We start from the raw sequence: 12347 nt of genomic DNA, 5'->3' as shown, positions 1-12347 counted from the left end.
GTGATCAGAAGCTGGAATGGGCTGCCCAGGAAAGTGGTGGATTCTCCATCCCTGGAGGTTTCTAACATGAGACTGGATGTGGTATCAGTGCCATGGTCTGGGAACCATGGTGGTAGTGGACCAAGGGTTGGACTTGATGGTCTCAGAGGTCCTTTCCAACCCGACTGATTATATGATTCTATTCTATGATTCTATGTATTTGCAAGCAGTTGATAGTAGGCACAGTCTCCCTAGATTCTTTCTGCACACATACATTTGGAAGTTGTAGGTACACACTAAACCTGTTTTCAGCTGGCGGAACCCTTTGGAGACTCTTTCCCTAGTGTCAGTTTAAGACTTTTCAGTTACTCAATGAACCAAATACCTTGACTGTCATTCAGAAAATTAGCCAGACTTGGAGTGCATTGCAAGAGAATGGCAATTCCTGGAGCTCCCATTATATATTCTAAAGGACAGAAAATTTGGGTTTCTTTTTCAGCTGCTAAAGTAAGGATTGATAGTGTTTTGATAAAAGCCATGTTTCTCTTTCCCACTCAAATATTAACAAATCTTGTACACCTGAAAGTACCTGGATTTTCTATCAGTGCTTTACTGGTAAGGTCAATCTTCTTAAGGTTATTTGAGCACTATAAGCAAAATTCTGCATTTCAGCTTTTATTTCTATTATTTTTTTTGCACTAGAGATTTCAGTTATATATACTTTTTCTCATCTATAACATCAGTGTAATATCTTTTCTTGCCATGTGAGTCTCAAGTGATAAAACGTCATCACGTTTTGTTTAGTCTTTATCAATATTTTACGTGTGCACAAAGTCTTCATTTCTGTGCTTTTTCCCACTGTAGTAAGGGGGGGGAAGGTTCAACATTTTCACACAGGTATGGCATGTGAAAATGTATCTGTTTGTTTGCAAAGGCTAATGTTATCAGAGGGAAACCCCTTTCTTTGGAGTACATGAGAAAAATGGTGAGAATAATCACAATAATAGAACATCTGGGTATTGAATGAATATGACACTAATAAAGTAGCTACTTTCACTGAGTGAAGAACTACAGTTTAATCTTGTGGTGTTATAGAGTGGAAATATTTCATCACAGCGTATGTTGATGGGACAGATCCAGCTACTCTGGTGCATTGCAAAAGCAGAAAGCTTTTCATTAACTTTTATCCTCTGTTCCTGGTACTCAATTAAATTAGGTTGTCTAGTCTTAGTCCACTGGCACCATTGTAACTTCCATTCACTCAGTCTGTTCCTTGAGATATGAAAAAAATACCTTGACTATAAAGCCAAGTATAAAATTAAGAGAGATCCAGATTCAGATACTCACACAGAGGTGGCTGCAGGAAAGAGTTTCATTCTGAAAGGTGTTCCTGTTCATGACAGATCAACACCGTCTCTTATAATCAAAACTGAATCCATTGACAAGAAGAATCACCCAAACAATAAGAAAAATACAATTTCCTTAGAAATAGAGATAACATTTTCAAAGTTCATACTATAATCCTGTTGAACTTGGATATCTAGTCACAGACTCAGTATTACATTGTGTGATAACATTGGTATCACTTGCATTTGGATTATGTTTTAATTACAGATTTTCACCAAGATAAATTTGCATTAGGCCATGGAAGAGATCTAATGAATTTCCTCATATCAGATTCTGTCTGGTAGTTCTATGAGTATATTATATTTAACTTCAACTTATGTTTAACCCCTCGGCCACTGTGTTCTCAGAACTGCTCCTTGTGAGTCCTGTGCCATCTTAAGATCACAAATGCTTCTCTGATACTACTGTAAAGGGTCAGAGCATTTCTTGTACCCTCTCTTTTATATGAACACTGAGCCATATATAGTGGCCAACAGTTCTCTTACTCCTTATGTGTCATGGGAAATACAGCCATATCAGTGAAACTTTTATTTTATTTTGCAGATTTTTAGTAGTCCTCTGTAGTTTTCAAGAAATACTGAATAAATATAGTCCCACTGATCCTGGTCCTGTCACTGTTCAGGTCGGAGATCTATCACAGACCATAGTGTGGCTCCTTCTAGCACTCAAAGCTTCCTTTTGATGGAAAATAGGGTGTATAGTAATTGGGTTGATATATATCTACATTTTGCCACAACATAAAAGCGAGGTCTGGGAGAAGCAGGCACTAACATCCAGGAAGTACATCTAAGTCCTTCAGTTTAAAATTCACTTTTTGAACCCAGAATCCCTGCTAAAGTAGGGCACGTGATCTGTAGCAAGAATAAAACAAAGCATCCCACATTTCTCTGCAGACTAGAACTGTATTTTTTTTAGTCTGAGATTGTCTTTAGCCTTCCTGCAAAAGAACACAGCAGAAGGAGTGGCCAACCTTGAGAGCCACCCCCATCAACCTCAAATTGTATCTCTCTGCGGAAAGCTTTGGCTTTCCAGGTGGGCTGCAGATCTTGTCATTGTCAAGAGAATAGAATAATGGCAAAGCATCCACTCTTTGGAGAATTGTCTCGTGTATGAATCCAGTCCAGATATTCTTTGTACAAAACATTCCAGCCATATGAAATCTCCAGCTATGAATCATTTTGTCTTAAATATGAGAAACTTGCTCCTCAGGTACACACTCCTGAAGCTTGTTCTTCTCAAACACCCCAAGGTGACAGGTTCTCTTGCTGCTGTTTCACATGGAATACCAAATCCTACCCCCTTTCCCATATGATAGCACTATTACTTTTAAGATTGTGTACTCCTAGACATTGTTTTCCTGTGGGATGGATGGCATAAGAGGCTGCAGAAAGGAGAAAGGGCATGAAGAAGGGACCCTTCAGGGCCTCCTGCTGGCACCCCCAGGGATATGGTGAGGCAGAAACAAGCCAGACAACCCTCAGAGGTAACTAAAATACCTTCCACTGCCCAGAAGGGACAGGCAGAGGTGGCTGCCCCTCAGGAGGTTGTTGTTAGTCACAGAGACCCATTTTGTTGATTAAATATTACCATCATGCCCTTGTCACACTAATTGGCTTTTACTAACAACAAATAATGAATTATACTTGATGACTGTCTGTCCACACCCCTGATTACAGAGCCCCTGTATCCCAAATGCTGTGTTTTACACAAGCAGTAATTAGCCTGTAATAACATACAACAGATATAGCTAGGATTGGTTTTTTTCAGAAGTCATTCTCAGTTCTTTGCTGCCACTGGCCTTGTTCTAACAGACTTCAAGGAGAAAATCTTGTCCTTGTATCTTGGGGAATCACCACCAATTTTTTGACAAAATTTCCATTTCCATCCTCCTCTTAAGGACCCTTTGTCTTTTTACAGTTCCACGAATTTTTTTCTGCAATCTCTCCAGCAGGTCAGAAAAAACAGTACGTTGTTAAATGCTTAGAACTTGATTTCAGGAAGTAAGACAGTCGGGGGGGGAGGGGGGGGGGAAGCAACTATTACATGGTACAGTGAAATCCCTTAGCTGCTGGTCTGTTCTGTAGCTTACAGTCTAACTAAAAATTTCCAGAGCATTCCAGAGTGTAAAGTCTCTGCACATCTGTGGGCCATGACAGGTCATTTTTTTTGTCTAATTCTTAGATTAACTTTGAGCTGGTAGATAACTTGTCTTAAAAGACTTAGTCTCTTTGGGCAGGAATGTACACACTATGGTCAGCAGCTTCACTACTAAATAAGCTCAAACCTTGTGTTCTCCAAGTTTGCATACCCTTGCCGAGTTCCATGTTATATGTCCCCTCTATACATGGAAGTCCCTGGAATTTGCACATATAACCAGGCTGTGGAATAGAAATTAGTTGCTCATGACACACCGAATGTTAGTGAAATGTCCATGAATTAGTATGGAAATTCCTCTCTATTTCCTTACAAATCTGAGTATTAACCTATTACACCTTTTTTTTGCTCACATACGTGATATTTTTCAAGTTGAAATAGGCTTAATCACACACACAAAAAAAATAATCTATCACTCTAACAAGTAGGCTTTCTGTCAGAAGAAAATAGATATTTTCTGAAATGCCTAAAAAAAGTATGTCTAAAATCCACTAATTTTTTCAAAGTGAACTTATAGGATTTCAAGGAATTGGGAGAAATTTGATAATCAAAGAAGTAGTTAATTATAGTCAATAGTATCTTAATTATAGTCTCTATCCATAAGATTACATGTACACTGTACCTTATTATTTCAATTTAAATACATGTTCCTCACAGCTTCAAAATTTGGTAAGAGCCTGTAGAAAAAATCAACGCTTCCTCTTACTACAGTTTTTCAAATTATTTCCACTGCTTGAACATTGAATGCAATTATTTTATATATTGGTCATTGTTGCCTTCCTTCTGCTCCTTCACTTAACAGAATCATTAAGTTGCTTTTGTGTGTTTGTTTTTTTAATCTGGTTTTTCCAGCCATCTCCCTGTAGGCCTAGTGGGGGAATAGGGATATACCTTCTGCCCTGTGCTAATGTGACTTTCTTACACGACTGAAGTCAACTCAGCATGTTTTATATAGAACTGTTTGTTTTATATACAAAGTTTGTATGTGAAAGTTTCTCACAAGAGGTTAAGAGTCCAACAGAATCCAACTGTAACCTATTCTTCTCCTGGTTATATCTCTTCTGTGAACCAGATTGTTTCCTTCTTAGTGGGTTGGAATTACCCTTTGAATAACTTATACATACTCTAATACTGCTGCATGGTATAATAAATGTATATGGTGCCCTATGGGTGTCACAGTTGGATTGTTAAGCATATGCCAAGGACATTTCTGCTCGTTTGTCAGTTTGGAGACAAATCCTGCTCCACTGAAGTAAAGCTGGCCTTAAGGCAGCACATAAAATATTACAGATTACTGATTTATCAAGTGACAGTAACTAATGACAGGGAACAAATGTTCTCCTTCCAAGTCAGTCAGTCTTCCCTCGTATATAAACATCGTCAGCGACCTGTCTAACAAAGCAACTCTTAGTTTTTGCCCAGCAATCGATGTGGCTGGTCTCTCTGTACTGCAGCAGCTGGTCTGCACTGGTAATTCCCAAGGATCTCTGCACACCATAATTCTCAGTGGTCTCTGTGAGAGTCAGGAATTCTCAGCAGCTGCCCAGGATCAACTGCTAGGAGATTAACGGGGGACTTCGGAGAGAGTGTTCCTCCTTACAGAGCTTGAAAGTGAATTTCATGTCCAACTACACTACAGCTACCTGGAAAGAGAAATTTAGTTCAGCAGCAGTGAAGCAGTTGAGCTGTGCTAGAACTTTACAGGCTTTAAAGAAAAAGTTAATTTTTATTTTCTTTTACCCACAGGTCTACCCACGGATAGCGCCGGCATTTTGGCACTACCTGCGGGTAGAAGTGAGTAGCGGGTATTTGAATACTCCCACGTCTTTACTTTACAGCTTACTAGTATTTCCTGACCTCCTAGTTTTGTCCATTGTGCAGAAATAATTAGCTGCCATTCTAGTTGCCATTTTTTCTGTGAATGTAGTCTTGTACTAATTCCATATTGGTTTGACTACGGTGTAATTACTAACCCAAGTCACAGAGATGTGTCAATATGCAGGATTAAAGAAAAAAACCTGAAATGTGAAAGTCAAGGCCATATCATGCATTATGACTATAGCACAGAATCAAAGTATGCAAATACATACCTGCACCTCCTTTTATAGACACATTTTACACTCATGAGAAGAATATGGAGCTTCAGTTCTGTTATATCATTTTTGCAAAGTTTGTTCAACTCAACTTGATATCATTTCTTCCCTCTTTTGTCCCTCAGGAGCATGAGCAGCTCAGCTATTCCTCCACAAGGTCCAAGGCTCCAAGTGTTATCATCACAGGTCTCAAGCCAGCCACCAAGTATATATTTCATATCAGAGTCAGGACGGCAGCAGGATACAGCGGCTATAGCCAGAAGTTTGAATTTGAAACTGGAGATGAAAGTAAGTTTCACTGAAGGGAAAAAAAAATACAATAGAAGTAGCATCTCATTCTAAAACAGTGAGACATTGGGAGTTTGAACGGCTGAACCCACACCATTTGCTTATCACAAAATGACCACTGCTGTGTGACAAAAAACAAGTAGGCCTCAGACTCACACTTCTGGATTTATAAGAAAAAACAGAAATTTTAGCCCAACACTGCAGCTGAAGGAATGTTCTCTTCCATAAAATTTCCTTATGGGTCCCTTCAACCTGAGGTATTCTAGGATTCTGTGATCATTTCTTTCCTTATAGCAGGCCTTCCTTTTGACGTCTAGAAATACCCTTAGTCAGGCTTTACTAAATCCAGCAGCCTCATGCAAGATCGCACAACAGTGATGGACTCTTTCCTCTGCAGTTTTTACTGCTCTCAGACTCTACAAATAAAAAAAAATGAAAATTTTTATATGCATTTCCATCAACCAGTAATTTGCCAGTAAGAAGCAAGAAGCCTACATGTTCCTTCAGAATTTGCAAAAAGGCTTGATGTGTGATGTTCGTGCGCTAGATTATTTTATATTTAAGTCATTTATCGTCCTGCATATTCAAAGAAATCAAAAACAAGGTATTTACATGCATTTGAGGTAAAATTAGCGTAGTAGATACAACACTAAAACACTCATTAATTAAATTACTTTAATTAACCAATTATGTATACCATGTTTTCATTAGTGTTTTGGAATTCAAGTTGCTTAAGCTAAAATACAGATTCAAAACTAAATAAGTGCTTCCAAGAGCACCCAGGGATTTGTGTTCCAATTTCACTTCTTCTTAATTTCTGTTTCAAAAATCAATCTGGGATAGATTTCCAAGTGCTTAATGCCTAATTGCACTTCTTAAAATTTTTTGGGTACTTAAACCAATTGGTTTGAAAAGGAGTTGAGCACTTGTGTGCTTTCAAGAATTTCAGTAGATCTTGATGCAACAAATATCTGGTGTTGGGCACCCAGGGATATAATTGATATAAAAATTAAACAATATTTAAACTTCTATGAGTCTAGTTGTGTTTGTGAAAATGTCACTTGCTCATCTGAACCAGGAAGACTGTGGTTCCAGTGGTGTTTCTCTCCTTGGTACTGCTGATAGAAATATCTCCTGGGAGTGGGAATCCACTCACTCTATCCCAGCCCCATCTCTCCTTCTCAATTCACTAGTACAACCGGGTCTTGGGCTCAGCTGAAAGTTTTGTGATTTTTTAATATACATTCTTCTCAATTATTCTGAAAGATACCAAATAATATTAGACCAGAGCGGACTACTGCAGCTCCCTCAATCTCTACCAATTAGGAACAACTTACTTGGTTAAAATTAGAAACAAGGTACTTTTGCAATTAATTTTTGTGGACTTTCGGTTAGCCAGATTTTAATTAATTTAAAGCTAATATTTTCATTAAAAGACTGGAAAAATAGAATCTTTTAAAAGTCTGTGCTGTTGACAGAAAATTTATCAACCAACAATCTCATAAAAAAATCATTCTCAATTGGCATTAGCTTGTAACATCCTTCAGCTCTCTGCTAATTGTACATGTTACAGAAGAGAAGAACTCCGGGACGAGTTGTAGGTAAACATTTACCCTGTTTGAATATTGACATAATTTGTGGATAGATAATGAGAAAGAGAGCAATTCAAAATGAGCATTTAAGAAAACTTAAAATTAACAGACTAGTTATACAAAATTATTGGCTCATCAGCTATGAGATGTGTATATCAATGTCCTAAAACATTCTGTCCTTGGCAGGACAGTGCTGTCGTGCCTTCTCCCATTTACTGGGTGAAACACTATCTGTACCAGTTCAGTTATATAGGATAAAATTAGATACATCATTAGTGGGAAAACTAAGACATTTTGGTGTGATTATTAATGGTGATGCATGAGGGAGAAAGAAGACCAACTCTGCAGCAGTAATGACAAAAGTTAGTTAATAATGCTGATGTGTTTTTTTGGGGAAACACCCTGGCTTATTGACCCCCAGGCTGAGACAGCCACTGCTTGGGGAGCATGTTGTTGTTGAGCTCTTCTCTTTGATGCAAAGACAAATAAATGAAGCTTTCCAAAGAGTAAAATTTGTACTTTCTTTGTGATCGGAGATGCAGTTACCTAGAATAGTCAGAAAAATTCTCTTCAAGGAAGCAGGGATGCATGAGTGGATGCTGTCAGGCATTTCTGCCCCTGTTTAAAGCTAAGAGGCTGCTGGGATATTTAATACCTTTACAGAGCATAGTAACTACTGCTTTTGACCATTTTATTAGTCCCTCTGTTTCAGCACCTTATGGGTAAAACACTTGTAGTAAAGGTGGCAGGGTTTAATACACTCCAGACACACACAGGTACCACTGCTGTGGCTGTAAGTTGAGGTATAACCTCACTTTTATCTATTGGAAGTACCAACTATCTGAATCACCACAAAAAAAGCTCTGGTCCTTCCTAACATAGAAGAAAATGCATTTTGAGAATAAAACCCCATTTGTCCTAGGGCAAATATGCTTTTATCTGTAACTGTAGTCCTCTGGTTTTTTTTCTCTCTCTCTTCTAACTTGCTCTTTATGGAAGACTTTGTTGCTGTTGCTGGTGTTGGTTTTGTTGGATTTTTTTTAAAATAAATGGTTCAATGCTTTTTTTTTTATTTATTTTCTAGAGAGGTAGTTTTTACTGTAGTACCTCCGTGCCTAGAGAAATTTGTAAAATATTGAATAATTTACAGCTGTTAGGCAGTGAAGTGTTTTCATGCTGTAGCTCTCCTGTGCAGGGCTTGTTCTAAAACCAAGCATATTTTCCATGTCAGCCTTTCCATCACTGGGAGAAAATAATCTGAAAGCAAAATGGTTGGCTTGTTCCAGAAGGGACCTAAGGGACAAACTAGCATTTTGCAATGAGGACTAGTACTTGGGCTGAACACAGTGATAACTGTAAACACATGATGATATTTAATCCAAAAGCAAGGTAGATTTGCATATGCTTTAAACCAGTCATATTAACAATAAAGAAATAAACATTTCAGAAATGTTATGGGAATACCTGATTAGGTATTTTATAAAATTGAAGACTATGAAAAAACAATTGGCCTGAAAACCTGATCTTGATGAAACTTTAACTTCCTTACCATAAGCACAGATGGTGACTTTCTTTTATTTCTAGATTCCCACGTTCTTCCCCCTTTTCTCACATCCAAAAAATCTACCTTTAGCTTTTCAACCTCAAAACATGCTGTTTTGGATTTGCCATTGGATTTGATTGAGAACCTTGAGCTCCATTCTTTCCAGAACTCCAAAGATCAAGAGAAGGGTCCAGAATCATTGATTCCAGTAAAGGTCCAATACTGGTTTAAGCACATGCTTTGATTCATGACTTGATAGAGAAGCCATCCCTAGGATTTTTAGAAATACATTGAATTACCAATGCAAAATGGAGATTATGCTTTTGCTTTTTAGAATGCTTGATGTTTTGACAGTAATGAATTTAATTTCTTGTTGGAACAAACAAATCGGCTGGCACATATGTCGTATTTAGAAACTGTCTTGTTGAATCTCTCTCCATGTCTGCTTAGTCCTACTGTTCAATATCAGTCAGCACTGGATGTCTCATTTTAATCTTGGAGTATTTCCTTACTATGTTTTATATTTTCAGTTATTCTTCACATTTGGGTTTGGTCTATCTGATTGCTCTACTATAGGTATCCAGAAGCCCCAGAGACCTCACTTTTCTTTTCCTCTGCATTTCCTAAACAAGAGAGACATCCTTGTTCGGATCTCAAACTGCTTGCACAGGCTCTCCATTATTCCACTGGTCAGGAAGTGAATGCTGGGGGAAACACTTGAAAGAAAGCTTTTCAAGTGAACATGTACCAAAAAGTTTTACATCCTTATGCTAGTGACAGCACTGTCTTTTCATCCTAAACATCCTTTTTAAGATCACCTTTCCTTTGCCTTCTCCCTTTCCCACATTCCCCCTTTGACTGGAGCCAATCAGCTCATTGTAAATGTAAAGGTTACCCTAATGAGACACCGTGTTTTACTTATCTGTTGTTCTTAAGCACTGTTGTTTACAATGCCTTGTAGAGCCATCTGACAGACAGTTCCTGTCTATTAGAGCTCCAGTTCTCACCATCCACACTTATCTATCTTACAACTGCTCACTATTATCTGTCTAGCTGTCTTTCTTGTCACTTTTTTATCTTTAAGTCTACTGGAAGGTCTGCTGCCTGATAGATGTCAAGTTGAAATATCTAAGGGATGTAGCTAGGAGAGAGGAGTGAGCTGTCATTAGGCCTTCCAGGTCTTTTATACCAAATACACAAACTTTTAAAATATTGTGGAGAAATTTGCTCAAAGAAAAGAAAGAGCAGAGCTGAAAGATTCTCTCTGTCTGTCACCCTCTTGTACCATGACTAAAACGTCTGCACCATTTCTTCCAGTCTGCCCAGTGAGGAAATGGAGAAGCTTTAGGATATTTCCCTTCAGCCCAGTGAGGAGGGAAAGTGCAGCTTCTCCTCCACACATTGGGATGAAGAACCCAGAGAGGAGCAGAGACAGGGTGTGGATGTCAAGAGTAGCTTGTAGGCACAGAACTGACACCAGACCGGATACAGGAGGGATATCTGGGCATGCTGTCAAGCAAGGAAGCTGGAACCATGCAATTAGACACTTTAAATGTCATTTCAGGCATTTAACCCGAGTTGAGCATGAGGATTAAGGGAAGTGAAGAGTTTATCTGGTTAATAATGTGTTATATACATGCTGCAGTTTTAAAATGAAGTCATCACTTTGACTAATCACATTAGTTGCAGGTACAATGTGTTTGAAGTATTTTGACACCTAAACATTACAGAATACTATTGAATCATCTGCTGGGATAAGTAACAAATTCTCCCTTTTCCTTGTCTTAGGCTACTAATTTTTTAAAGTATGTTTTCTGTCAAAATGAATTTACTGGCTTATGTATTCCTGTTGCACCAGTGCTTCCTCACCCCCTTGTCTATCAACTTCAACAAATGGAGTATGGCCCCATACATGGTATGGCCACATTCATCCCTGTGCTTACAGAGCTACTGATCATCCAGCACTGGATGGATTTGGATGGTGCAGAGTTGGCAGATATGAGACTGCACTGGACAGCATAGAGACAACAAAATATTGATTTTAGCTGTATGAGTACAGACAGTGTTGTCTAAAAATGAGATTCTGGGAGAAAAAAATGCTGTGTGCTTCTGTGATTAAATGCAGTAGTCTAATATGTACACACAAAGACATGAAATAAGGTTGCAGGAACTTGCTTGACTTTGCAACCTATCATAATTGTTTTTTAAACTGAGTTTTTCTGTCTTGAATAATCAAACTGGTTCTGAGGAGAAACATATACCAATGGGTATATGAGGGTCATATACCAATATGCACAGGAAAAATAAGGAAGAAAAAACAGGAAATTACAAAAAAGATTCAAGAACATGGAGACCAGAAGCAATTAAAGCTCTTAGTATTTACAACTTGAACTTCACCTTAAGAGAAGGCTGGAGAAATGAGAAAAGAACAGAGAGATTGAGAGACACACTAAATTTAATCTAGAATGGAAAAATGCTGTAAGAAAAAAAAATGTTGAGCGTCCCTGATTACTGTCTTCTCACTGCATAAATAGTGTTTTATGGAACCTTTTACCTGCGTGTGATAAGTCTGTGTATGTGCATACACATGTGCTTGTATGTGTGATGTTCACTGCACTGTGCCTTTATTGATTTTATTGAAAGATCACTTCAAGCAAAAATAAGTATTTCCATCATTTTACCTTACCTGCCTCTCTGTCAGTTTTTAAGAAATCCACATTTTCCAATTATACTTGTCTGTCATTTGACTTTTTTATCTGACAAGTAAATTAAGGTCATCTGGAAGTTTCAGGTTTGAAAGCTCCTTATAGTTATTTGGCTACTTGAGAAAAAGAAATCCTAATGTATTGGACTCTGACATCTCTGCCAACACAGTAAAATACAAACAAAACAACCAGAATGGTCACTTGTTAAGTACTTAAGTCTCAGCTAAAATTCATACTGCTTAGAGGTGGAAAGAACTAAAGCCAGGCTAGAATTTCTCCCCTTCATTACTGTGACTTTGGTTCCTGATAGAAAATATGTATTATTAAATGGATAGATTGGATTCTGTTTTAGCTAGAACTCCAGGAAATAGCATCTCCATCCAGGAGAAATGATCCAGGGCACACGACTTTCTCCATCTCCATAGCTGCAGGGTGCTGCTTCCGACCACAGAGTCGGTTCCTACATTTGCACCAAGAAAGGCCCTGAGTTGTTACCTTGGCAATGAATGTCTGTTGAAGGAAACTGCAGCCAATTTATCTTAGCTCATGGTTTGCTTTTCCTCTGCTGAATTCACTGTTTTTTCAC

The 12347-nt window shown here is 38.2% G+C and overlaps 1 protein-coding gene across 3 annotated transcripts in view; it reads left to right on the top strand.

Moving 5' to 3' along the window:
* Positions 1-12347, top strand: part of EPHA6 (EPH receptor A6) — a 405075-nt gene that overhangs the window by 278107 nt on the left and 114621 nt on the right. For 2 of the 3 annotated variants that reach the window (XM_029961479.1, XM_029961478.1), the window contains exon 6: positions 5759-5921. In XM_029961479.1, the coding sequence (XP_029817339.1) occupies positions 5759-5921 (163 nt within the window). Of the gene's footprint in view, positions 1-5286; positions 5335-5758; positions 5922-12347 lie in introns of all 3 variants that reach the window. The other variant, XM_029961480.1, reaches the window with a different exon arrangement.

The sequence above is a fragment of the Manacus vitellinus genome, unplaced genomic scaffold (assembly GCF_001715985.3).
Source record: "Manacus vitellinus isolate BGI_N305 unplaced genomic scaffold, ASM171598v3 scaffold_35_pilon, whole genome shotgun sequence".
NCBI classification, from domain to species: Eukaryota; Metazoa; Chordata; class Aves; order Passeriformes; family Pipridae; genus Manacus; species Manacus vitellinus.
The sequence above is the reverse complement of the archived record's forward strand: the minus strand, read 5'-3'. Positions and strand labels throughout refer to the sequence as shown.